We start from the raw sequence: 24074 nt of genomic DNA on the forward strand, positions 1-24074 counted from the left end.
TATCTGGCCTGGTGGGCATTTATGCTGCCACTGCCTGTCCTGCTTAGCAGTTGACTTGTCTCGGACCTGCAGTGCACATGTGTGGAATGTGCATTGCATTCTCAGGTTTCCCTCTTTCTCTCTGTCCCTCGACGACTCCTCTCAGTTTCAGACAGGGTTCTTCAAACTATGGCCCAAGGGCCACCATAGTTCATAGTTTCTTTTAAACTATTGTCCAACTTTCCAATGGTCTGAGGGACCGTGAATTGGCTCTCTGTTTAAAAAGTTTGAGGAGCCCTGGTGCAGAGATTAGTTTGGGACTGGGAAAATGTTTTGGACAGGTCTGAATCTCTGGAAACATGTGAAAGAGGAGGGATGCGAATGGGAGAAAAGGTGGAAAGAAAGAATGAAGACCAGCTAGGTGAATTACATGTGGCTGCTGGAGGCATGACAGGATGCAGGGTGGGTGAAGTTAGGTGAAGAGTTTTATCCCAGGGGCATTAAGCTGCCTAATGAACATAAGGTATAAAAATTTTCTCCTGACCACCCACAGAACAGTGAAGAGAGGATCTATTCCGCCAAATGCTGATAAGGATGCATAATGAATCAAGAGCTAGTAATCATGAGTCCTCATTTGGTCTATATCTGATCCTTGAAAACAAAGACTTGCCTAGAAATCAATACAAATTTATGTTCATATAGAAATATTTTAGAATTTGATGGCAAAAGACCATCCATCATTGAGCAAGAGCATCTACTCAAGGGTTTTGTAACTAGTTCCTATCCCAGTTTGGACATAGGACCTCTTACAGGGAGGGTCGAAGGGCGTGTATGGTCCTTCATCCTCTTCCTCATCTTCTTCTTCCTCATCATTTTCATTGTTCTCATTGTCCTCATTCTCATTCTCTGTCTCATTGCCAGCTTCAGCCACAATGTCGTCCCTGCGGGTTCCATTCACACCTCTGTCGGGGGCATTGTTGGGCCCTGTTCCATTCTCCACTGCGTGCTTAATTGGGATTTTGATGGCCACCTCAGATTCTCCATTGGCATAAGCCCTGCTGTTGATCAATCTTTGTCTCTGGAAAGAGAAAGGCATAGTCTGTATGTACACTGGCAAAGGGTTTTATTCTCTGACTGCCAGCTACAAGAACTGTAGCTATCAGCTACAGGTGCTGTACAACTACAAATGCTGCCAGCGTCTCAGCAACTGAGATGCTCCAAGGAAACTTGCAATTTAGTCTTCAGGGAGTCTTCACAGGAATAATCAATTCAGATGACTCCCTTTCAGCAATAAGGATGAGCCTTTCATGACCCAGTAGATCTCTCAAAGCCCTTTAGAGGAAAATCCCTTAATCTCAGCTGTGCACTTCTTTTCTATGTTCTTGACTTTCTGTACACTGTGGTGATATGTTTCTTTGTCATATTTTAGGAAATATAGCACATATGTGACAAATCCCTATTGATGTGTTTGGACTAGTGTAGTGTATTGATAAGACTGTCACTCCAGAGAAAGGAATACACAGGAAAATTTGTGTCAAAGACTTTCACCTTAAACTAAGGCCACTTTGATTTAGTAATTTCTTATGTAAAAATTTACACTGGGGGGCCAGGCAGTGGCGCTACAGGTAAGGTGCCTGCCTTGCCTGCGCTGGCCTTGGATGGACCTCGGTTCGATCCCTGGTGTCCCATATGGTCCCCCAAGCCAGGAGCAACCTCTGAGCGCATAGCCAGGAGTAGTCCTTGAGCGTTACTGGGTGTGGCCCCCCCCCAAAAAAAAATTTACACTGGATAATCTTAGTCAAATGAAAGATGATAACAAAAAAGTTGTAGGAGGGGCAGGGGACTTTTTAAAAAAATTCAACTGGGGGAGCCAGAGAGATAGCACAGTGGTAGGGCGTTTGCCTTGCAAGCAGCCAACCAGGACCTACGTTGGTTTGAATCCAGGCATCCCATATGGTCCCCCAGGCCTGCCAGGAGCAAATTCTAAGCAGAGATCCAGGAGTAAAACCTGAGTGCCACCACCGCCGCCGGGTGTGCTTTCCCCCCCAAAAAAAAAATAAAAAGAAAGAAAGAGGGGCCGGGAAGGTGGCACTAGAGGTAAGGTGTGTGCCTTACAAGCGCTAGCCAAGGAACGGACCGCGGTTCGATCCCCCGGCGTCCCATATGGTCCCCCCCGAAGCCAGGGGCGATTTCTGAGCACATTGCCAGGAGTAACCCCTGAGCGTCAAACGGGTGTGGCCCAAATACAAAAAAAAAAAAAAGAAAGAAAGAAAGAAAGAAAGAAAGAAAGAAAGAAAGAAAGAAAGAAAGAAAGAAAGAAAGAAAGAAAGAAAGAAAGAAAGAAAGAAAGAAAGAAAGAAAGAAAAACATATTCAACTGGGAAACATACCAGTTGTCCAGGATACACAACAGGTATAGTGAACAAAGATATGGTGGCCAAAATGGAAAGGAATATTATTATCAAGTTAGATGTTTCTGTGCTCAGACCAGGAAACTTACGCCACTTCCTAAAATTCCACATCTTATCCAGTGTACACAGAACACTGTATACACAGTTACCTCATTGATCAACATGCGGCTGGCCATGGAGAGTCGAGTCTTGGGGGGGAAGTGGCTGGTGATCATGATTCGGAGTCCGGCCTCAGAGAAAGAAAGCTGGTGGGGGTAGGCTGACAGCAGTTCATCTACCATAATCACAGATGCTTTGCGGTGGAAATTGGCTAGGGAATTAAAAAAAAATGGGGGAAATGAATGTATTGTTGAGACTAGGAGCAAAAGATATTCATTCAGCCTTTCTTTCCTTTCTGTATTCCTTCTTTCCTTCTGTACAACCTTTCAGTCTTTATTATTCATCATTATTTCTACCTTTTTCTTCCCTCCCTCCCTCCCTCCCTGCCTGCCTCCCTCCCTCTGTCCTTTCTTTACTTCCTTGGAGGTTGCATTTAGCAAAATTTCAGGAGTGAAAATTTGCTTTCTATGGGGGATAGATAGCTCTTTTGAAATGACTTGAAGTGATTCACTGACATGGAAGGTTGCACTGGTAAGAGGGTGTTCTTTTTTATAACTGAAACCCAACTACAAACATGTTTGTAATGTTGCTTAAATAGATAAATATATAAAAAGAATCCCACTTGAGCACTACTTGGAAGGTGCCTCTCAACCCTCCAACACAATAAGTTTCATTAAGGACCAAGTCTCTCTCCATGAATATGCAACATAAGTCCCAGCTTCTTTGTAGACTCCTGTTTCCCAACCACTTAGCCATGTAGGGTTCTTTGTAATGCTGACTAACATCAAGAAGCTCTCTTTTATAACCATCTTTTTTTTTTTTTTTTTTTTTTTTTTTGGTTTTTGGGCCACACCCGGCGGTGCTCAGGGGTTACTCCTGGCTGTCTGCTCAGAAATAGCTCCTGGCAGGCACGGGGGACCATATGGGACACCCGGATTTGAACCAACCACCTTTGGTCCTGGATCGGCTGCTTTGCAAGGCAAACGCCGCTGTGCTATCTCTCCGGGCCCTATAACCATCTTTCATACTACTTGGAGAAGTACTAAATAAAATATGTGTGTGTGCAAATATATATTATTTTTTGAAAATTCTTGACTTATTAGGTAACATTTAATTTACTACAATGTAAATGTCTATATTTTAGAAGTAAAATGTTACCACACAGTGCCCACACAGATGGCATTAAATATTTTTGTCTTTGTTTAAAATATAATCTGTCTATAATCAATCAGATTGTATCAATTGTATTAAACATTACTTTTCAAAATATAACCATTGCCCTTAGATTTCAAGGTCTATACATAGTTAGAAGTAATCTACAGATTTTCTAGTTTTTTAATTTTTGCTTTTACTATAAAGTAATGAAACAAAGAAGACATAAACACACATATTCAAGTTCAGAAAAAAAATGAGACCAAAGAGATAGTTCAAAGTGACATGTGTAAGGTCCTCAGTTTTTTTTTTTGGGGGGGGGGCGGGGGTCACACCCGGCAGCGCTCAGGAGTTACTTCCTGGCTCTTCGCTCAGAAATTGCTCCTGGCAGGAGCGGGGGACCATATGGGGAACACTGACCTCTGCATGCAAGCAAACGCCTTGCCTCCATGCTATCTCTCTGGCCCCAGGTCCTCAGTTTTATTACTAGCATCATAGGTCTTTCATAAAATCCAGAGTATGGCCCTGGTGTTCCCCACACACTGCTGGGATGAGCAATGTGATGCTGGGGTCTGAACACTGCCTGGAGTGGCCTTTCCTGTTCCTTGCACTGCTGGGGAAGCCCTTCTAGAAAAATTCAAAGGAAAAAATAAAAAATTTAAATGAAAAATGAAATACAGAAAGTAAATAATTTCTGTATTCTTACAAAATAGTTTTTGTGAATGTTGTAGTGTTACCTTTTGCTTATTAAGTGTAGTATGTTCTAGATAGCAAAGATAACTTCGTTTAAAAAAAAAGAATTTTTCTGTCACTTTGCACTATGACAATAAAGATAAGGTAGCCTGAAGATAAATTTATGTATAATAAACAACATAATTATCATTAGTGAATACTATACTAAATAATTTTTTACATACTCTATTCATTACAAAGACTTTATTTTTTTGCAGAGAAAATAGAAGTTAACTACTAGAGTAGTTAAATAACTTGCTTCATGGTGGTACAGCCAAATGGTGACAGAACATATATGTCCAAGTTATGCTCTCCTTTTTTTGTTTACCGACCTATCTTAATTTTCCTGTGTCAACCCCAGCAAATTTCAGGGTGTCCAAGTTGATTCATTCCTAGGTGCTTTGTTGAAGTACCCCAAAGGAAGGAAGCCTAGAACCTTTTTCTCCTTTTTTCCTCATTTTCTCTCTCAGAGCAGTAGCCTCTTCTGAAGCTTAGCTGTTATACTGAAGTGGTCCTGGGTGTGACAGGGCCTGTCATTTTCTTGTGGACAGGGTCATCATGAGTTAGTTACCTTTCTTAAGAAGCACCACAGTGGCATCACAGTTGCTGCTGTCGTCAATCTCAGCATTGTTGGCTAAGCCATTAACCATGTTCCCAGCACCTTTAGTCCTCCTTTCGAAGCACTGATGTATGCAACCATTATATCTGAGTTGAGTGATAAGCAGAAAGATTCATTTTATTTATTATTATTCATCAATATTATTAATAAATTATTGATATAAATGTATTTTAATATTAGTTTTACTGATATCAATATATCAATATTATTCATTACTATTTATCATTTTTATTGTTCCTCTTTTCCCAATTCCTCTGGTGAACTCCCTCAGTCTGCACATGTGAGCAAACTCCACATTTCAAGTTTTTCTTTTTCTTTTTTTTTGTTTTGTTTTGTTTTTGGGCCACACCTGGCATTGCTCAGGGGTTACTCCTGGCTGTCTGCTCAGAAATAGCTCCTGGCAGGCATGGGGAACCATATGGGACACTGGGATTCGAACCAACCACCTTTGCTCCTGGATCGTCTGCTTGCAAGGCAAATGCCACTGTGCTATCTCTCCGGGCCCTCAAGTTCTTCTAATATTGTGTGACATTCCATTTCCCTTAAGACTAATGAACTTGTACTCAGGAGACACCTTCTCCTTCTCCTCCACCAAGTGAGTAATGGTTTACATGTAACAGGATAACTGGAAGCTTCCATTTCTGTATATCTCTTGTTTCTTGAGGTTAAGAGCTTGTGATTCTTTTTTTTTTTTTTTTTTTTTTTTTTTGGTTTTTGGGCCACACCCGGCGGTGCTCAGGGGTTACTCCTGGCTGTCTGCTCAGAAATAGCTCCTGGCAGGCACGGGGGACCATATGGGACACCAGGGTTTGAACCAACCATCTTTGGTTCTGGATCGGCTGCTGCTTGCAAGGCAAACACCGCTATGCTATCTCTCCGGGCCCAGAGCTTGTGATTCTTTATTAATATGCCAAAAATCCAGGTTGAGGGAGATCTTGATCTTTCGGGAAAATTCTGGGCATCACTGACTTTATGGGAAATTCTATGATTTACAAATGACTGAGTGAAAATAATGTGCCAATGATACAAGTTTTCAGGAGGTCTTTAGCATGTAAATGTTCCTTCCACTTAGGTTTAGTATCAGAAGCTTCCTCTAGAGGCATCTTCTATGAAAACAAAATAAAAAAACACCACAAAATTACTGTATGAAGATAGTCAGGTGGAGTTTTTTTTTATTGTGGGTTACTGTTATACAGAATAGCCACTTCACCCTACAAGGTCTCAGGCATTTAGAGAATGACAATGCATTGGAGGGTCCTAGCAGCATGATCTCTGTCTTCCCTTAGAAATGGAAATCTGGCACAGCTGACTACTCAATGGTATTGCCCAATTTCTAAAGACATAAGATGTCTGAAGTTTATTCTCTCTGTAACCTGGGACTGCTCTTGGGCTAATCCTGCTCTGAGTGGGTGGGGGCAACAGTTACTTAAGAACCATCAAAGGACAGATGGAGCAGGCCTTGAGGCTAGAACTTCTTTTCCACATAGTGCATGAGGGAAAACAGAAAACTAGTTAACGGTGGTGGTGGCTCTGAAAAAGGATTTAGGTGGTTCAATCATGGACATGCTCAGGTAGGGTTTATGAAGTAAGTAAGAGAATTTCTATGATTTTGCAGGCTTAGTAAAATTATGACACTAGTTACTGAAAATTAGCACCTGCAAGGATCACAGAGAGACAACAGATATTAATGTGCTTCTTGATGGCCAAGTCATGCCACTGCGAACATAGTCTAGTGTGAATCAAATCAATGGCTGACACAGAGGTCAAAGAATAGGCTGCACCATGCCACAGGATGTAGGAATCTAGTAAAACCATAGCACTGTGGAGCAAATGGCCACATTTTGTTACAGAATAAATTGAAAGGGAAAAAGAACAGAGGGGAAGTTTGTTGACTAAAGAAGATCTAGGGGCCAGAGTGATAGCACAGTGGGTAGGGCATTTACCTTGCATGCAACTGACTCAGGTTTGTTCCCTGGCACACCGCATATAGTTCCCCGAGCCCATCAGAAATAATTCTTGAGTGCAGATCTAGGAGTAACCACTGAGCATTGCCAGGTGTGGCCCCAAACCAAAAACAAACAAACAAAAAAACAAACCCTAAAAGATGTAGCAACTAATTGTAATAGTGAAATTTATTTGGATTCTTATTTTAAAAATATGTGACATTTGAAAAGAGCTGTAAAAATGACATTTGAGAAGCCAGTGGGACTTTAACACTAACTTTAATACTAAAATTAGCATTAATTTTAGATGTGCTGATGAGTGATTATGCTAAAACTAAGTCTATAAATAAATATATTGAGAGAACTTTGAATCAATGAAGTAGTTCAATATCTGAGCCTCTAATCAACTTTGTGTTATACTTTGATTTTGATATGTATAATACGAAAAAAATACTAGGTATAATATTATGAGAGCTTTCTTGAAAAGAGACGTTGATGAACACATTAATGATGCCTTCACATTTTATCCTTAGAGAGCTCTTTTAAGTCAGGAACTGTTATCGACACTGTTTCAGAGAAAAGGGACTGAAATTAAAAAATGGCTGGTTAACTTGTTGGTAAAAGGAAGAGTGGGCTCTGTGGCCTCTAAAGAATACAAAGTGCTTAATTTTATTAATCACGAAACCACACTGCTTCATTTAGGCACCAAATCTGAACAGAAGGGAAACAGTGAGACAAAAATTCATAGTCACTAAGGCCAATTATGCTTCATACTCACTTAAAATTTCTCCTTACTTCACCAAACTGAAATTTTTTTGACCTTCAGACACGATACTGAAAGTCACTGTAAAAACGATCTACCAAAAGCAGCTGATGATGCCAATATATGCTGGTTTTAAAAATTGCTCTTATTCCATTTTATGTATTTAATTGAAGGTTGAAAATGTTGTGCTAATACCCGAATCCATTTCATTGTGAAGCCTGCAATTTTATAAATCAGATTTTATAAAACTCAATGATTAAAGTCTTTGATTGGTGAGGGGGTGGCAAAAGAGCAGAGATTTCAATTTAGAATTTAGGATCCGAAATTATGCAGAACCCCAGTCGCTGCTGTTCCTCATCTTATTTGTATTCTGCTGGTATGAACAGCTGGAAGTTTAGCAAAGCTGAGGCATCAGCAGAAACGCACCTCATTAGCTTTCACACTGGACATGGTTTGGGGTAGGGCAGAGACACTGTGCACTATGTTATCTAAGTGTCCACATGCTCTGCCAGTGACTCATGGCTTGACAATACTTCAATAGACAGAAGCAGCATCACAAAATGTGTGCAAAATTCCTTAACCTTCCTTCCACATAGGAGATCTGGTTTTGAAGATCTTGTTTAAGTCTCCTAGAGGATTCAGTATGCAGCATACTTTCATAGCAGACCTGCTGTCCATTCTTTTGGATTCATCTTTTCAAAGGGAAAAAGACTGCTGTTGACTCTTAGGGAACTCAAACACAATGCTTCAAAAAGACAAGAAAATAAAAAATAAAAGTAAAAAGACACTGAAGTGTATAAGATTTTCTAATTTCTAATAATTTTTTCTGAGAAAATAATGTATCTCCAATCTTTTTCTCTCATTTATATATTTATTTTATTTTGGTTTTTGGGTCACACCCACTTGTGCTCAGGAGCTACTCCCAGCTCTGTGCTCAGAAATCACTCCTGGCAGGCTCGGGGGACTATGTGGGATGTTGGGAATTGAACCTAGGTTTGTCCTGGTTTGGTCACATTCAAGGCAATGCCCTACCACTGTGCTATCACTCTGGCCCCATACTCCAATCTGTAAAAAACTTTTCTTTAAAGTCTAGACATTCTGGATCAACTTTGGGCCAATACCAACATATGATAGGATCTTATATGTTATATTTTGTTTATTTGTTTGTTTTTGAGCCACACCCAGTAGTGCTCAGGTGTTACTTTTGGCTCTGCACTCAGAAATAATTCCTGGCATATTAGGGGGACATTATGGGAAATCAGGGAACAACCCAGGTCAGCCATGTGCAAGGCAAATGCCCTACCTGCTGTGCTATCACTCTGGCCAAAAATGTTGGCATTTTTAAGTGAACTGTGATAAAAGCATCTACTATCTTATAGTACATACACACCAGAATTCTCTGGAAACATCCTCTCTTTGGAATAAAATCTACCCATTGAGTCCAAACTTACTATCTTACAGTTCCTGAGGGGAGTGCTGGACACTACAATGAGTAGGTGTGTAGTAAGTCACTTTCAGCCTAAACTTGGACATCACCCAAGCTAGCACATAATTTCACTTAACAGTTGCAAATGATTCTATTGAATTCTTCAAAACCAGGGTTCCTGGCCAGAATTAAGACTTCAATACATGGGAAACTTGATGTGCCAGCACCAGAATGAGGTGTCCAAACTGCTGTGGTCACATAGGCTTGGAGAAAGTATGGACAATTTTAGAGTAGAAGAAAGAACTTCCCTTTATGGGCACAGGCAGCTTCAACACCAAATATCTCTGAGTAATTTATAAACTGCTCATCTCAATAAGGCCTGGCCAAAAAGATGGGTCAGCAGACTTACAATGATGATACATGTTATAACAGAGGTCTGAAAGATGAGTCATGTAGTGTAAAATGAGTTTTAATTTTTAACAATAAAACACAATGATATAATTTTTGTTTTCTTGACACTATTCCACATAACTCACTCCTGGCTTGTCTAAGGAAACCCTATGAGGTACTAGGGATAGGGCATGGGTTGGCAGTGTTGAAAGCAAGTGCCTGACCTACTGTCCTATGTCTCCAGCCAACAATATAATTCTTTTATTTTGTTTTGTTTTTGGGTCACACCAAAAACAGTGTTCAGGGGTTACTCCTGACTCTATGCTCAGAAATCACTCCTGGAAGGCTCGGGGGACCATATGGGATGCCGGGATTTGAACCACCATCCTTTTGCATTCAAGGCAAACACCCTACCTCCATGATATCTCTCCAGCCCCCAACAATGTAATTCTTGATACAGTTGTAAGTTGCTCAGACTCTAGGAAAAGGACAATATGAAAGAGCTGTTTTCAAATAAAAGTTCTTTGATTCTCCTCCTTTCAAAAGGTGAAGTAGATTTCATGAGTATGAGCTGGGCTTAGTGACTGGTTTCTAATAAATATACTATGCCAGAAGGGATGTTGTATGAAAATAGATTTAACTGAAGCCTTGCTGGGCTTTTCTTGCTCATGAAATCATCTACTCAGAAGGAAGTCCCCATATGGAAAGGACTAGCAACCTGAAGGAGAGGCCTGAGTGGTGGGAAATGGAAAGGTCCAGTCAATACTTGCTACCAGTGGCCAGACAAACAAGCAGATCTCTAGGCCCAGTCAAGCACATGATGATCATCTTGGCCATTTATGACCTACAATCTCACAACAGTCCCAGAGAAGACCCCTTTCATTAAGCTACTGCTGGATGCCCAGTGTTGATACAGAACAATCCATGTTTGTGGCTTTATGGCATAAGGTTTGGGGTTTATGTGCAGTCCCAATATTAGCTTCTGGACTCAGGATCCATCTCAAAAAGACCACAGGAGATGAATAGCACTGCAATAGGCAAGGGAATTTTATTACCAGCATGCTAGGGTCACTCCTTATTGAACTCTCAGGTTCCTTTTAATAGGGTTACAGAGGCTTCAAACCATCACAGTTAACCTTTATGTTGATTGGCTGTTGTCTAGGGTGTTTCCTTTTATGAATAGGGCTTTGGGGTCTTTGTCAGCTAAAGTAGTAGAGGAGGGGCTAAGGCTCCCACTAGGCACCCATTACCTTGACATGCAGTTAAGGATTATTGTCTGTAGGCTACCATGTATTGCTAATTTCTCTAACTGTTCTAGTACATGCCTTTGAAGTTCCTGGAATGGCCATTCCTATTTCCCCTTACTGTATATGGAAACTTAAATAATAAATTTTAGCTCCTCTTTTGTTATTAAAGAGAATGAAGAAATGGCCCAGAGTTGTCAAGCCCTGAAGATGGGTGAGAGATGGGAGTGAAATACTGAAGCCTTCCCTCTATTGTGATGAACGGATCAGAAGGGTCTTTGCTATTACTATAATCAAAGGTGCAGGAATTCAGTGTAAGCATCCAAGAAGCCAAATGAGTGTGATGTGATCCCTGGGACCAGACCATACCTGGCCTGTCTTTTGCTCCTCTGTTCATATTATCACATCATATTGAAAGCAGAAATAGATTTTGGAAAGGATAAAAAGAACATGTCTTACTTACTTCATGATGATAATGTAGATCAGATACATCATCACAAGGACTAAAGACTCCCACCTGTGTACAAATCAAGACTGGTTAGTTAAAGAAGTCACTCTTGGCAGATATGGATTGTACTAAGCTATCTTCAAAGACACATCAGATGCCAATGACAAATAAAACTGCCAAATGTGTTTTATTTAGACATGCAGAGGTAACAAATATCTCCAGGTGTGCAGACATTTTCTATGCCTACAGAGCTTTCAAGGAGCTTTCTATGCCTTCTCTACTTAAAAGGAAAATAGTACTTCCTCTCCGTTGTTTGCTCAATACTTGATTCACAGCAAGCCATATGCAGTATTGCCGTAATATGGGTATATTTACAACACTTCTCCATGTTTGATCAATTCAGATATATTTAAAAAGAGCAAACCAGAGAACCATTAAGGGTAATAAAGGGAATGCTGGCTACAGAAAATTTTGGCTTAAACATACAGAGGCAGATGGAAAGAGAGCCAGAGAGGGAAGGCTAGATATCGAACGAGTAGGAAGAAAATAGTTGGGAAAAAAAAAAGAAAGAAACCCACTAGATTATGTCCTGAACTTTGGATAACTCAAATATTTCTATTTCCTTTATTTTAATAGCTTGATAGGTTTTTGTTTTTATTTTTTGAATCCAAGAAAGGGAAAAGGAAAGGAAGGGAAAATAGGCAGGGAAGCTTCCAGATTTTGGGAGGGGTCTCCAAAAGATTCTCTAGCAGCTTGCTGTGCTGTTTAAACAAAAACAAGAGGAACCCAATACCTTGGTTCACTTTTAGCTGTAGAATAAATAAACTAATGGAGAAAATGCCTATGAAGAAAAATGGATGACATAATATAAAGAAATTCCAGGTATATCTTCTTCCTTTATTTTTTTTCCCAAATTTCATGCATAGAAATTGATCTCATGGAAAAGAGAGGAATAGACGGGGCTATGATTTTTATACGAGTAACTTAGTAAAAATCAATATGTTTTGAAAGGGGGGATTGGATACCTATGTAATAAGGAGCCTGCCCATACAATGGGTTCCCATGCATCCAATAGGATGCTGTGCTCGCTTCGGCAGCACATATACTAAAATTGGAACGCTACAGAGAAGATTAGTATGGCCCCTGTGTAAGGATGACACGCAAATTCGTGAAGCATTCCATATTAAAAAAAAAGAGTGATAATGCAGGGGCCAGTCTAGCTCAAATGTACATAGGAGGTATAAATAGCCTGGTAGTTTTGGAGTATCAATGGACCCAGCATCACTGGGAGTGCTTGATCTCTTCCACTGCCCTGCTCCCAAAATGCATGACTATGCAAAGGTATTTATTTCATGGAAAGTGCTCCAGATGTTATCTATTAAAAAAAGAAATTAAGGTGTCCCCAAATCGTCCTCTTTCTGTCACAACTAATCAGCTTCTCCCTCAACAAACATTCTTGAAGGATTGTACAGGCTCCATTTCAGTGTCTCTCATTCATCTGGAAATTTTTTTTAGTCTAACTTCTGTATCTGCCCAAGGAAGTGTCAATGGTACCAGTGACCTCGACGTACACAACTATACAACTTATCCAGTCTCCCATTTAATTTCTGGCAAATCTGGAAGTTGACCACTTGCCTGCTTTTACAGAACACTCTCTTCTCCTGACTTGGGGATGGGCTACATTCATGACTTGTTTGTTTGTTTCTTGTTCACAACAAGCAGTGCTCAGGGGTTACTCATGACTCTGTGCTCAGAAACTACTCCTGGCAGGCTTTTGGAACCTTATGGGATGTCAAGGATAGAAACCAGGTCAGCTGTGTGCAAGACAAATGCCCTATCCACTGGACTATCACTCAGCCCTGTTTCTTTTTTGAACCCTAACTTCTCCACTTCTTCAACACTACCACTAAATCAATATTCTTCTTTTCTTCTTACCTGCAGGTTCTGCCTAGGTGATGTCATCCTGACAAATTGGTATAAACACCAATCCACTTCACACCTCTTCCAGCTCCAGGTTCATATATCCAATTGTCAATTTGGCCTCGCCACATGGTACCTAAATATATGTTGGAATAGAATTCTTGATTCCTAATTCCTATTTTCATTTCCCCCTGGGTCTTTGCCATCACAGAGCCCAGCCAAGTGGCAGATCTGGAAATCAATATGGAGCCTTCCTTTCCCATCACCCCACACCTAGTGAGACTCTATGTCCAAAATATTTCCTGAGTTGTTCATGACTGTATTCTTTATTGCTATCTCCCTCATCCATCTTAGCTTTAGGCAGAATACAGACTTCTTTGATGTTACTAAATGCTGCCATTTTATTACTTAAATTTTTTCAATTGCTTTCCAACATAACTAAGAAAAAAAAGCACCTTAATCCTGAAGAACTTGATTTTCTTTCCTTCTTTTTTAATTCATCTTGTGCCCCTGTTTGCTCCCCATAATGTTCACTTTTCATTTGTATATGCCAAGTTATGATTCACTCTTCCTAGAGCTTTCCACAAAACATTCCCACGCCCTTTACTTCATGATGAGTTGGCCTGTTGTATGTGGTAAATTTCAGCTTATATGTTTCCTCCTTCAAAATGTCTTTTCTATTACTCCTTCATTTTCCATCACAAAACCCTGTTAACATTGTTTAAGCTTCTGATGAATCTAAGATGATTTTATTATTCATTACTTATTTTATCTTACACCTGCATCTAATAGTTACTTGACACCACTTTTCAAACTGGATCCTCACCTCATCTCTCTGGGCTATCAATTTCTGGGTCCTGACAAGAAAGCCCCTGACAGATGATTTTCCCCAATCAGAGTCCATGCCTTCCCAGTTTCCCACTGTTCTCTTCACACCATACAGCATATCTTAGCTCATCTGATGTTGGGCAATATTTACTCCAAGCATCAATTTGTAGTTGCAAAACACTTCCTATGGCCTTAATATATGTCTGCTTCCTAACCAATGTATACATGTTACATGGTGATTGGTAAAAATAAGGTTTTTATTGACAGTAAGAGAAATCTTAAGAGATGATGTCACTGTTACAATGCATGATAGATTCAGTAACAGGTTGCCAGACTGTCGATACAACATTACGTTTAGGCTAAATCTAGTACTTTCTAAATGAATATATTTATATTCTCTAATGCCTCTAGATAGCATGCATTTTTTTCACTAAACTAAGTTCTTTCATGGCAGTAGTTGAGTAAAGATTTTGATGGTCATTCTGAGGATGGACATTCCGGACATCTGTTGACATTTCTGGTTGTCTCTGTTGTGCCCAGGCTCAGGAAACTCCCAGCAACTCCTCTACACAGAATGCCTGGATTGGGCTCTCTAAGATGCTATGTCTTCTGCCTTCTAATCTGAGTGTCTGATAAATCCTGGCCCTATGCAATTCTGGGTCCCTCCCACATTTCTGCTTCCACAAGTATATCTGGAAATGATCCCATACATTCCATGTGAAGAGGGTACTTTTTACTAACTTTTACTAAGACAGGAAGGTACTTTTACTAAATTTTACTAACTCCAAGAGGAGAGAGGAGGAGGTAGTTAGGATAATTTGCTTTAGATAACACAGTATATTTCTATAGCAGCCCATAAAAAGCAAGGGGATCAGATCAGAACAGTGGAGCAGAAAGCAGAAGGCACAGTACCTTAATATATGGTAATCTAAGTCATTCAATGAAATTCAATCAATTTGATTCATTCTTGGCTCAGGCCAAGCTTGGTTTTATGCTTCAATTGAGATCTAGAATGAGTTTGGCATTTGGGAGGTGTTAGGAGGCAATTCAGAATTGGATTGGATCCATATGTAGGTCTCTGGAGTTACAACAGTCATTTCCCTTTCATCTGTTTACTTTCCTGTCTACCTCTCTTGCCCATGACCAAATGAAGCCCTCTGATGACAGGGTTTTATAGCATGATCTAGATTTATTTATTTCCTTCCCACAACCCCTTATCTTAAACCACCTCGGATTTATCCTCCCAAGGATTGTTCCTGCCTTGTGAGAAGCCTCTACCACCTTCTTAGTGGGAAGGCACAACTTTGCTTCTAATCACAGTCTAGAACAGCCTGATGTGCATCTCAGACAAGGTGCAGAGTTAGTTTGCATGTTGTGTACCATATTTCTTTAAAGCTACAACTTGAGGCTTAGAGAAGAAATAAAATCATGACCCTGAATTCAATTAGGCCTTCTAATGGATTTTCACTGAAGACACATTCCAAGTTCTTTCTGATAATACTGTAGATTCTGCAGAGTTCCATCATAGATTCTTATGGATATAATGACCTGGCTCTTCAAGTCACTGTAAGAGGTGGAGATTTGGTGCTTTTGTAATTTTTTTAATTTTGTTTTAGTTTTGGCTTTTAGGCCACATTTGGCAGGGCTCAGGGGTTACTACTGGCTCTGCGCTCAGGAATCGTTCCTAGTGGTCTTGAGGGACCATATGGGATACTGGGGATCAAACTCAAATCAGCCCCATGCAAGACAAAACCCTCCCTGCTGTACTACATCTCTAGCTTCAAATTTCCCTTTTCTGTTTAAATTGTCCCTTGGAGTAGATATCAAACTAAAAGCATTCACTCACTCAACAAATTTATCTTGCCTTGTCCTTCATGGCTGCTAATAGAGCCCCACAAATGGGAAACCTTTGATTTCATCTCAGAACAAATATGATTGATCTAAAGGGGCAATTTTAAACTCCTCAGCAAAGACTGATCTAGTTGTGATCAATGAGGGGGAAATGAGTCGAATAAAAGGACAGTGCCCTTCTTCCGCCTTTATGTCTTTAGTCTGAATTTGCAACCATCACAGATGTCTTGGGATCATTAGGGAAAACCCAGAAAAATGTGTAGTCATCCTACCACTTACATCTGGGGTGCTTGCTATGTAAGAAAAATAAGTCACTTTTTCTGTAATTGACTGCAGGTGACTTTCTGTTACTTGAGAGAAAACAATCTGGCTGCTGCTCCTTGGCTGAGAGCTATTCACTGCAAAACTCTGTTTCAGGAATGGTGAAAAAAATCTAAACCATGTATGTTGGGAAGCCCATGTGTTTGTGTATTTTAATTGGATAAGGCTGACTTTCTCCTAAAGGGTTCTCTAGTTTCATAATAAATATAACAGAGATTCCATTCCTTCTGAGGATTTGGGGGGTGAGTTGGTTACCTGCCTGGGACATGCTGGAATGTTCTGCTACAAAGAACAGAATTCCTTATTTAGGGAAGGTAGCATTGAAAGATGACTGCTATAATTGCGCTGATGGAAGAATGTGGCTTCAAAGAGAGAAGTCAGAGAAATTAACTCCCAGACATATCCTGTCAGCTATACCATATATCTGATTGGCTGGGCAAGAGGGTATAATACAAATGTCTTAAAATTCAATATATTTCCCATTCAAATGGGCAGTTGAAATAGCTGGATGTCTCCAGACTTATTGGCCAGAGGCACAAACTTTAAACTCTCTGTCTAACTCATGAAAAAAAAAAAAGACCATAAAGTCACAATAATTAGATAACAGGCAGGTTGTCTGGGAAATTTTTTCTGGGGTCATCAACAAAGACCCCTCCTATTTTAGAATTGTTTTAGCAGTTATAGCTACATGTGGCTTTTGATTCCAACTCCTGTCAAAGTATTCTAAATAAATAAAGTGACTCATTCATCCCTGACCTTCCTATCCTCTTGGAATTATGCGGGAGCTGTGATGCTATACATGGGAGTCTGATGACCTCAGAATTTTGATGAATTTAGATGAATCACCTAGCATCAATGGAGGTTCAGCCTTGGAAATGAAGAGGTGATGGACTCTCCTTAACATGATCCCCTTGAAATATGTTTTAAGGGTAAGGACTAAAACAGGATCCTCAAGCACCCTGAATCTGAGGTTGGAGTGATAGCACAGCAGGTAAAACATTTGCCTTGCATGTAGGCCAACCTAGGTTTTATTTATCTCTGGCATCTCTCTCTCTCTCTTTTTGTTTTTTTGTTTTTGGGCCACACCCGGCACTGCTCAGGGGTTACTCCTGGCTGTCTGCTCAGAAATAGCTCCTGGCAGGCACAGGGGACCATATGGGACACCGGGATTTGAACCAACCACCTTTGGTCCTGGATCGGCTGCTTGCAAGGCAAACGCCGCTGTGCTATCTCTCTGGGCCCATCTCTGGCATCTCTTATGGTCCCCCAAGGATGCCAGGAATAATTTCTGAGCACAGAGCCAGAAGTAAACCCTGAGCACTGCCAGGTATGACCCCCCCCCCAATATGTTACTTTATTAAAAAAAAGAACTCTAAATCTTTCTGTTATGCTTTTTTTTGTCAGCAAGTCCAGAGAAAGGGAGATAAGATAAGTAGGCTTTTGAAAGGCTTTCTGAGCATGCATGGATATGCATACACACACACACACACACACACACACACACACACACACACACACACACACACACCACTTTCTCACACTCACACCACCTATAGAGAAATATATCTTCTGAGATCAATTGTGATTGTAACTTGTTTCTCCTGGGGGTACTAGCATTACTGAAGAACAGCAGCACTGAATAAATTGAAGCAGTATTGTTGGCCATGTCAGAGCCACAGTTCTACACACTTTACAATTCTTCTGTGCTTCTTGTGCTGCACTTGATCCCTGGAGATGTGGTATGAGCACGAGGTCATCACTCTTTGTGGGTTCCAAGTGCCCGTAGATCTCAGGTGGTGGCTCTCCCTGACCTTTAGCAGAATTATCATCCACTGCAGCCTGTTATTGAAATAATACCTCCTAGCTTTCCCTAGGTTGTTGTAGATATACTGTATCCTAAGACAAATAATTATTCTGCCTCCTCTTTCCCCCTATATTAGTTGGTAAAACTATACCATATTATTTTAAAAAGGAGCTGAACTCTGATCTCCAATATGACAAGAGCTACTATTTTCAGGTTCTGAAGACAAATATCCCAAGACATAGGCAAATCTTGTCTTGTCAACAAAGGGTTAACATTTATTTTACTGAAAGGAAAGTGACAATTTCTTTCTTTCTTTCTTTCTTCCTTTCTTCCTTCCTTCCTTCCTTCCTTCCTTCCTTCCTTCCTTCCTTCCTTCCTTCCTTCCTTCCTTCCTTCCTTCCTTCCTTCCTTCCTTCCTTCCTTCCTTCCTTCCTTCCTTCCTTCCTTTCTTTCTTTCTTTCTTTCTTTCTTTTTGGGAGGGGGCACACTCAGGAGTGTCGCTCAAGAGTTACCTAGCTCTACGCTCAGAAATCACTCGACAGGCTAGGGGGATCATATGGGATGATGGAAACTGAACCTAGGTTGGCTGAATGCAAGGCAAGCGCCCTAAATGCTATGTTATTGCTCTGTTCCAAATTCTTTTTTTTTTTTTTTTTTTTTGGTTTTTGGTTTTTGGGTCACACCCATTTGACGCTCAGGGGTTATTCCTGGCTACGTGCTCAGAAATAGCCCCTGGCTTGGGGGGACCATATGGGACGCCGGGGGATCGAACTGCTGTCCGTCCTACGCTAGCGCTTGCAAGGCAGACACCTTACCTCTAGCACCACCTTCCCGGCCCCTGTTCCAAATTCTTTACTTTATTTTCTTTAAAGCTCCTTAGCTTTAAATGACATGAAAGTTATCCACCTCAGTGCCACACTTATCTAGTGCTAATGAGAAGCTTTCACACTGCACAACATCAAGAGATCATAGTACACTCAATTTATAGACTCATTTAAAATAGATTTGACTTGCTCAGAATCCATTTCAAAATGGGCCAGAGAGATAGTACAATGGGTAGGACACTTGACCTGCATGTGGTCCATTCTGGTTTGATTCATGGCATCCCGATGGTTCCTCAGGCTCACCAGGAATAATTCCTAAGCCCAAAGCTAGGATTAGGCCTTGAAAACACCAGTGGGTGTGGCCAAAACCCAAACCCAAACCCAAAAATGTGGATTTGGACAGTTGGCTCAGATGCAAATGTGTTCTCTTGTATTTCAATTGGTAAAATATTTTATCTATCAGGGTTAGAGAGCTAATACATCGAGTAAGGTATTTGCCAGGTTGATCCCTGGCAACCCATATGATCCCCATTTGATCAGGAGTTACTCCTGATCTAGGTGTGGCCCCTAAACCAAAACCAAAATAAAAAAAATAAAAAACAAAAGAACTGACTTTTCAATTTATTTTTTTATTTTTATTATTATTTTTATTTTTTTTAATTTTATTTTTATTTTTTGGTTTTTGGGCCACACCCGGCGCTGCTCAGGGGTTACTCCTGGCTGTCTGCTCAGAAATAGCTTCTGGCAGGCACGGGGGATCATATGGGACACCGGGATTCAAACCAAGCACCTTTGGTCCTGGATCGGCTGCTTGCAAGGCAAACGCCACTGTGCTATTTCTCCGGGCCCAGACTGACTTTTCAATTTATTAAAAATTTTTGAAAAAAAAAAAAAGATTCATCAGAACTTTAAGATCTGATTCATCATTAAGGCAGGCAATGTGTTAAAAGGTCACTGAAATATTTTGATATCTGGTTCTTAAGATTTACATGTGGAGGCCGGAGAGATAGCACAGTGATGAGGCATTTACCTTGCATGCAGAAGGACGGTGGTTTGAATCCTGGCATCCCATATGGTCCCCCGAGCCTGCTAGGGGCAATTTCTGATCATAGAGCCAGGAGTAACCCCTGAGTGCTGCCGAATGTGACCCCCCAAAAAAACCCAAAACAACAAAAAAGATTTACACATAACTTGGAATTGGAGTCAAACTCCAGACAACTCAGAAAAGATTATTAAAGGTTCTTTGTTTGTCTGTCTGTCTGTCTGTCTGTCTGTCTGTCTGTCTCTCCCCACACTTGGCAGTGCTCAGGATTTATTCCTGACTCTAAGGGATTTAAAGGACACTCTTGACTTTGTGCTCAAGAGATCATATGTGGTTCCAGTTACCAATCCCAGGTTTATTATGTGCAAGGCAAATGCTTTAACCAATATACTCTCTCTCAGATCCTTAGATCTTTTTTTTTTTTTTTTGGTTTGTTTTTTTGTTTTTGGGCCACACCTGGTGACACTCAGAGGTTACCCCTGGCTATGCACTCAGAAATCGCCCCTGGCTTGGGGGAATCATATGGGATGCCCAGGGATGGAACTGCGGTCAGCCACATGCAAGGCAAATACCCTACCACTGTGCCACCACTCAGGCCCCACAGGCCCTTAGATCTTAACTACAGCCTAGTAATGGACAACTGTAAAAAGGCATTAAAAAGCTATGATATCCAACCTAGATGATAGACAATTAGATATATGAGGGTTTCAGGACAGCCCAAAGGAAAGTGAGACAACAGATTACCAACTTATGTCCCAAAAATATTTCAAAATTTCCTTTATTTTCTGCTCCCCAAATGGTCTTTGCTATATAGACTCAACAACATAACATGAGAAAATAAGAAGATACTTACCAGGAAACTTTTTCATCATAAATAAACTGTGAAAAAACCCAAAAAAGATAAATTAGAAGATACATGTGCAAACACGCATACCTTAACAAGTTCTAATCCCACACTTGCCTACTTTTCCTACTGGGATGGTGGGAATTGGGTCTGGAGCAAGTCACTCCCCTCTGTGAAAGATTAGTTGGGGCTGGTGTTTGTGGAAGGGGTATGCAGAGAAACTGGAGATGGGTGTTGTGGGAAGGAAAGACATCAGACCCTCTACCTTTTCAGAAAGTTCTGGAGGAAAAGGGATACATGGCCAAGCAGCTTTATAAAACATGGTTCCCTGGAGAAGTTAAGTCTGGAAGGGAATCTGGAAGCTTGGTGGGGCTTCCAAACACGAGTCACTCTGTGGAGGCTGTCTATAGTACCTTTAATCTTAAACTTTAATTTTTTGGTTTCCTCAGTGGTGTTCAGCCTCCCATCCTTCTCCCTCCCCCAGGAACACTATTGGCAATACTCAATCTGGTAGTTTGAACCTAGTGATTTGATATTTGGGCCAGGCAGTTTTGTGTTACTTGTTCCCCATGCTAATGCTCAAGGGCCATCAGTTACTATTTGAGGTGCACCAAAGGCCATGCTGACCATAGATGAAGTTAGAGCCTCCAGCATATCAGGCATTCACTCCTAGACCCCATCACTGTCAATTTTTTTTAAATGCTTGGAACTCTATGTTTTCAATTGACCTTTGTTGGGTGTTAGTTTAAAGAATTAATCTTTAAAGGAAACATTACATTCTAATTAGAAGTGGAAACCCAAGTACTTGTTGCCATATGTAGTGGGTGAAAACTAAATGCACTAATAACAGTGATTGGAAATGCTGTCTGGACAACATTGTCTGCTCTCCGTACTCTGAGTTCACACTCCTGTTTGTTACAGGAGCTAAGCCAGGGTGAGAAGTAGTAAAAGAAAGGCAGTGCCATAATGAAGAGTATTTATTATGCAGCCATATGGAATAATGAAATCAAGCAATTCACTGTGACTTGGATGGAAATTTGAAAAGGTTAAATATTGGATGATCTCACTTATGTAGAATAACAGGACAAGGGATCACAAGGTACCAAAGGTGGAAAATTCCTTGGCCTTCAATTATAGAAATGGAAAGACTGGGAAAGGAGAGAAATGGGCAGGGGATAAGTAGAGACAGGAAGCAGTAAGGGCAGAGGACTGGAAGCTTGGGCCTGTCATACATGCGGGGGTGACATGAATTTGTTTAAACCAAAGAGCTATCAAAGTTGTAAGTATAAAACACAAACTACAATCACTAAACTTAAAAATTTGCCTGTCAAGAAAGCACGCTAGAGGGTGGGAGGGAACCTGGGGACAATGGTAGAGGGAAGTTAGCACTGGTGGTGCGAATACATGTGGAAACACTGTATGCCTCAAATTCCACTACAGACACCTTAGTGAATCATGGTGCCTAAATAAAAATATTTAAGAAACAGAGAAATGCAGACAATGATAGAGCAATGGTGCAAGCTGTAAGGTTTGATCCTCCATCCCATATGGTCCCCCAAGCCAGGAGCAATTTATGAGCGCATACCCAGGAGTAACCCCTGAGTGACCCCCCCAAAGAAAAAACAAAACACAGAGAAATGCAGTGCTAGAGTTTCCTTATCAATTAGAATCCAAACAGAATACAAAGAGTGTGTAAAAAAATCTAATTTATTAATATAATTTATTTAAACTCTTGTTTATATATGCAAGGTTAACCACTGGTATAGTCTTGATTTTTGATTTAGACTAAGAAACAGTTTCAGAGAACAGGAGTAATTTTCCTGGGGTTAACAATTTGCCACAAAATTGGTTCTAGAATTCTGGTGTGACCCTTGATTATTTCACATTATTTCAATGACATACTTACCTAGATGGCATAGTTGATATCAATAAATGCACCTATTTTTCTTTAATCAGGAAGACAAGAGTTCGAAGCACTTTCTCCCCACATAGAAAGCACCTAAAAGGCCTTGTCCAACTATCTTGGATAAGGATAAGGAGATTCACATTTTTTGGGTCACACCTGGCAGCGCTCAGGGGTTATTCCTGGCTCTACGCTCAGAAATCACTCCTGGCAGGATGCCGGGATTCGAACCACTGTCCTCTGCATGCAAGGCAAACGTTCTACCTCCATGCTATTTCTCTGGCCCCAGATTCACTTTTTTTTTTTTGTTTGTTTTTGGGCCACACCCGGCAGTGCTCAGGGGTTACTCCTGGCTGTCTGCTCAGAAATAGCTCCTGGCAGGCACGAAGGACCATATGGGACACCGGGATTCGAACCAACCACCTTAGGTTCTGGATCAGCTGCTTGCAAGACAAACACTGCTGTGCTATCTCTCCGGGCCCAAATTCACATTTTTTTAAAAATAATTTGTTCTTCCTTACAAGACATTGAAGATGATGTAAAATGCATCAGTTTTGTGACTTGTGGTACTTAATTTCAGCTGGTTGGCATTTGGGTGAAAATTTCACATTTAGGGCTAGAGAAATGGTACAGGAGTCTTGTTTTGCACCTGGCTAATCCCAATTCTGTCCCTCACATTTCATATGGTTCACTGAAAACTATCAAGAGTGATCCCTGAGTACAGAGCTGGAAGTTAGCCCTGAGTACCTCCAGGAAGGGCCCAATAACACCTCCTTCCCTGACAATGAAGACCAACAAAATGATGAAAAGAATGGAGAAATAAAGGTTACAATCAAGATCCAGGTTGGTCTCTTGGAACCCACTTTTGGGAAGACATGCACAACTGCTTTTGCATGATCATGGCTTGAAAAAAATGTTGTCAAGAAATCATTGACAGAACAAATTATTTAAGCTGGAAAACATTTTCTATTAATTTAAGTTAATTCAATATCAGGCCTGGGCAGCTGGCTGGAACAATCAATTCATAGGCACTTAAGAGAGCTGGAGATGCTGGGAAAGAGTTTATTAGAGTACCAATTTAATTTTCATCTATCAGGGAAGAAAGACAATACTCTATAACAAGAAAAACAGGCTTTTTGGAAGCCCTATCATGTGTGTTCTGAACAAAGTGGGGGCCCAGGTCAATATGTAATTTTATATTACATAATGATCATATAAAAATATGAATGAGCTTCACGGCACAAAGGATCTCAACCCAAGAACAAACTTAAAAGGAGCACAACCAGTCAGACAAATAAGATTGGCTAACGCACACCATTCAAAAAGAATCTCTTGAGCCTGCATAGACATGTGTAAAGGAGGGTGTGGAAATATGGCTCGAGAAGTCAGATAGGAAAGAAGAAATTCAGATAAATTATCTGTAGCATAAAAAAATAGCAGAGATCTCTCAAGCTCCAAATAACAAATGCAGTGATGTCTTTACATCCTAAACCAGGCAGTCGCAGGGGGCCTGCAACTAATGAGAAAACACA

The 24074-nt window shown here is 40.6% G+C and overlaps 1 protein-coding gene and 1 non-coding gene across 2 annotated transcripts in view; one reads left to right on the top strand and one right to left on the bottom strand.

Moving 5' to 3' along the window:
* SLC24A3 (solute carrier family 24 member 3) overlaps window positions 1-24074 on the bottom strand; it is a 536687-nt gene that overhangs the window by 43758 nt on the left and 468855 nt on the right. Inside the window, exons 8-12 of the mRNA XM_049774331.1 lie at window positions 20649-20674; window positions 11221-11274; window positions 4944-5077; window positions 2539-2699; window positions 790-1057 (exon numbers count right to left, since the gene is read on the bottom strand). Coding sequence (XP_049630288.1) covers window positions 790-1057; window positions 2539-2699; window positions 4944-5077; window positions 11221-11274; window positions 20649-20674 — 643 coding nt within the window. The remainder of the gene's footprint in view (window positions 1-789; window positions 1058-2538; window positions 2700-4943; window positions 5078-11220; window positions 11275-20648; window positions 20675-24074) is intronic.
* LOC126013094 (U6 spliceosomal RNA) lies at window positions 12287-12393 on the top strand. Its single transcript, XR_007497427.1, has one exon. It is a non-coding gene; the product is annotated as a U6 spliceosomal RNA (small nuclear RNA).

This window comes from Suncus etruscus, chromosome 6 (assembly GCF_024139225.1).
Source record: "Suncus etruscus isolate mSunEtr1 chromosome 6, mSunEtr1.pri.cur, whole genome shotgun sequence".
NCBI classification, from domain to species: Eukaryota; Metazoa; Chordata; class Mammalia; order Eulipotyphla; family Soricidae; genus Suncus; species Suncus etruscus.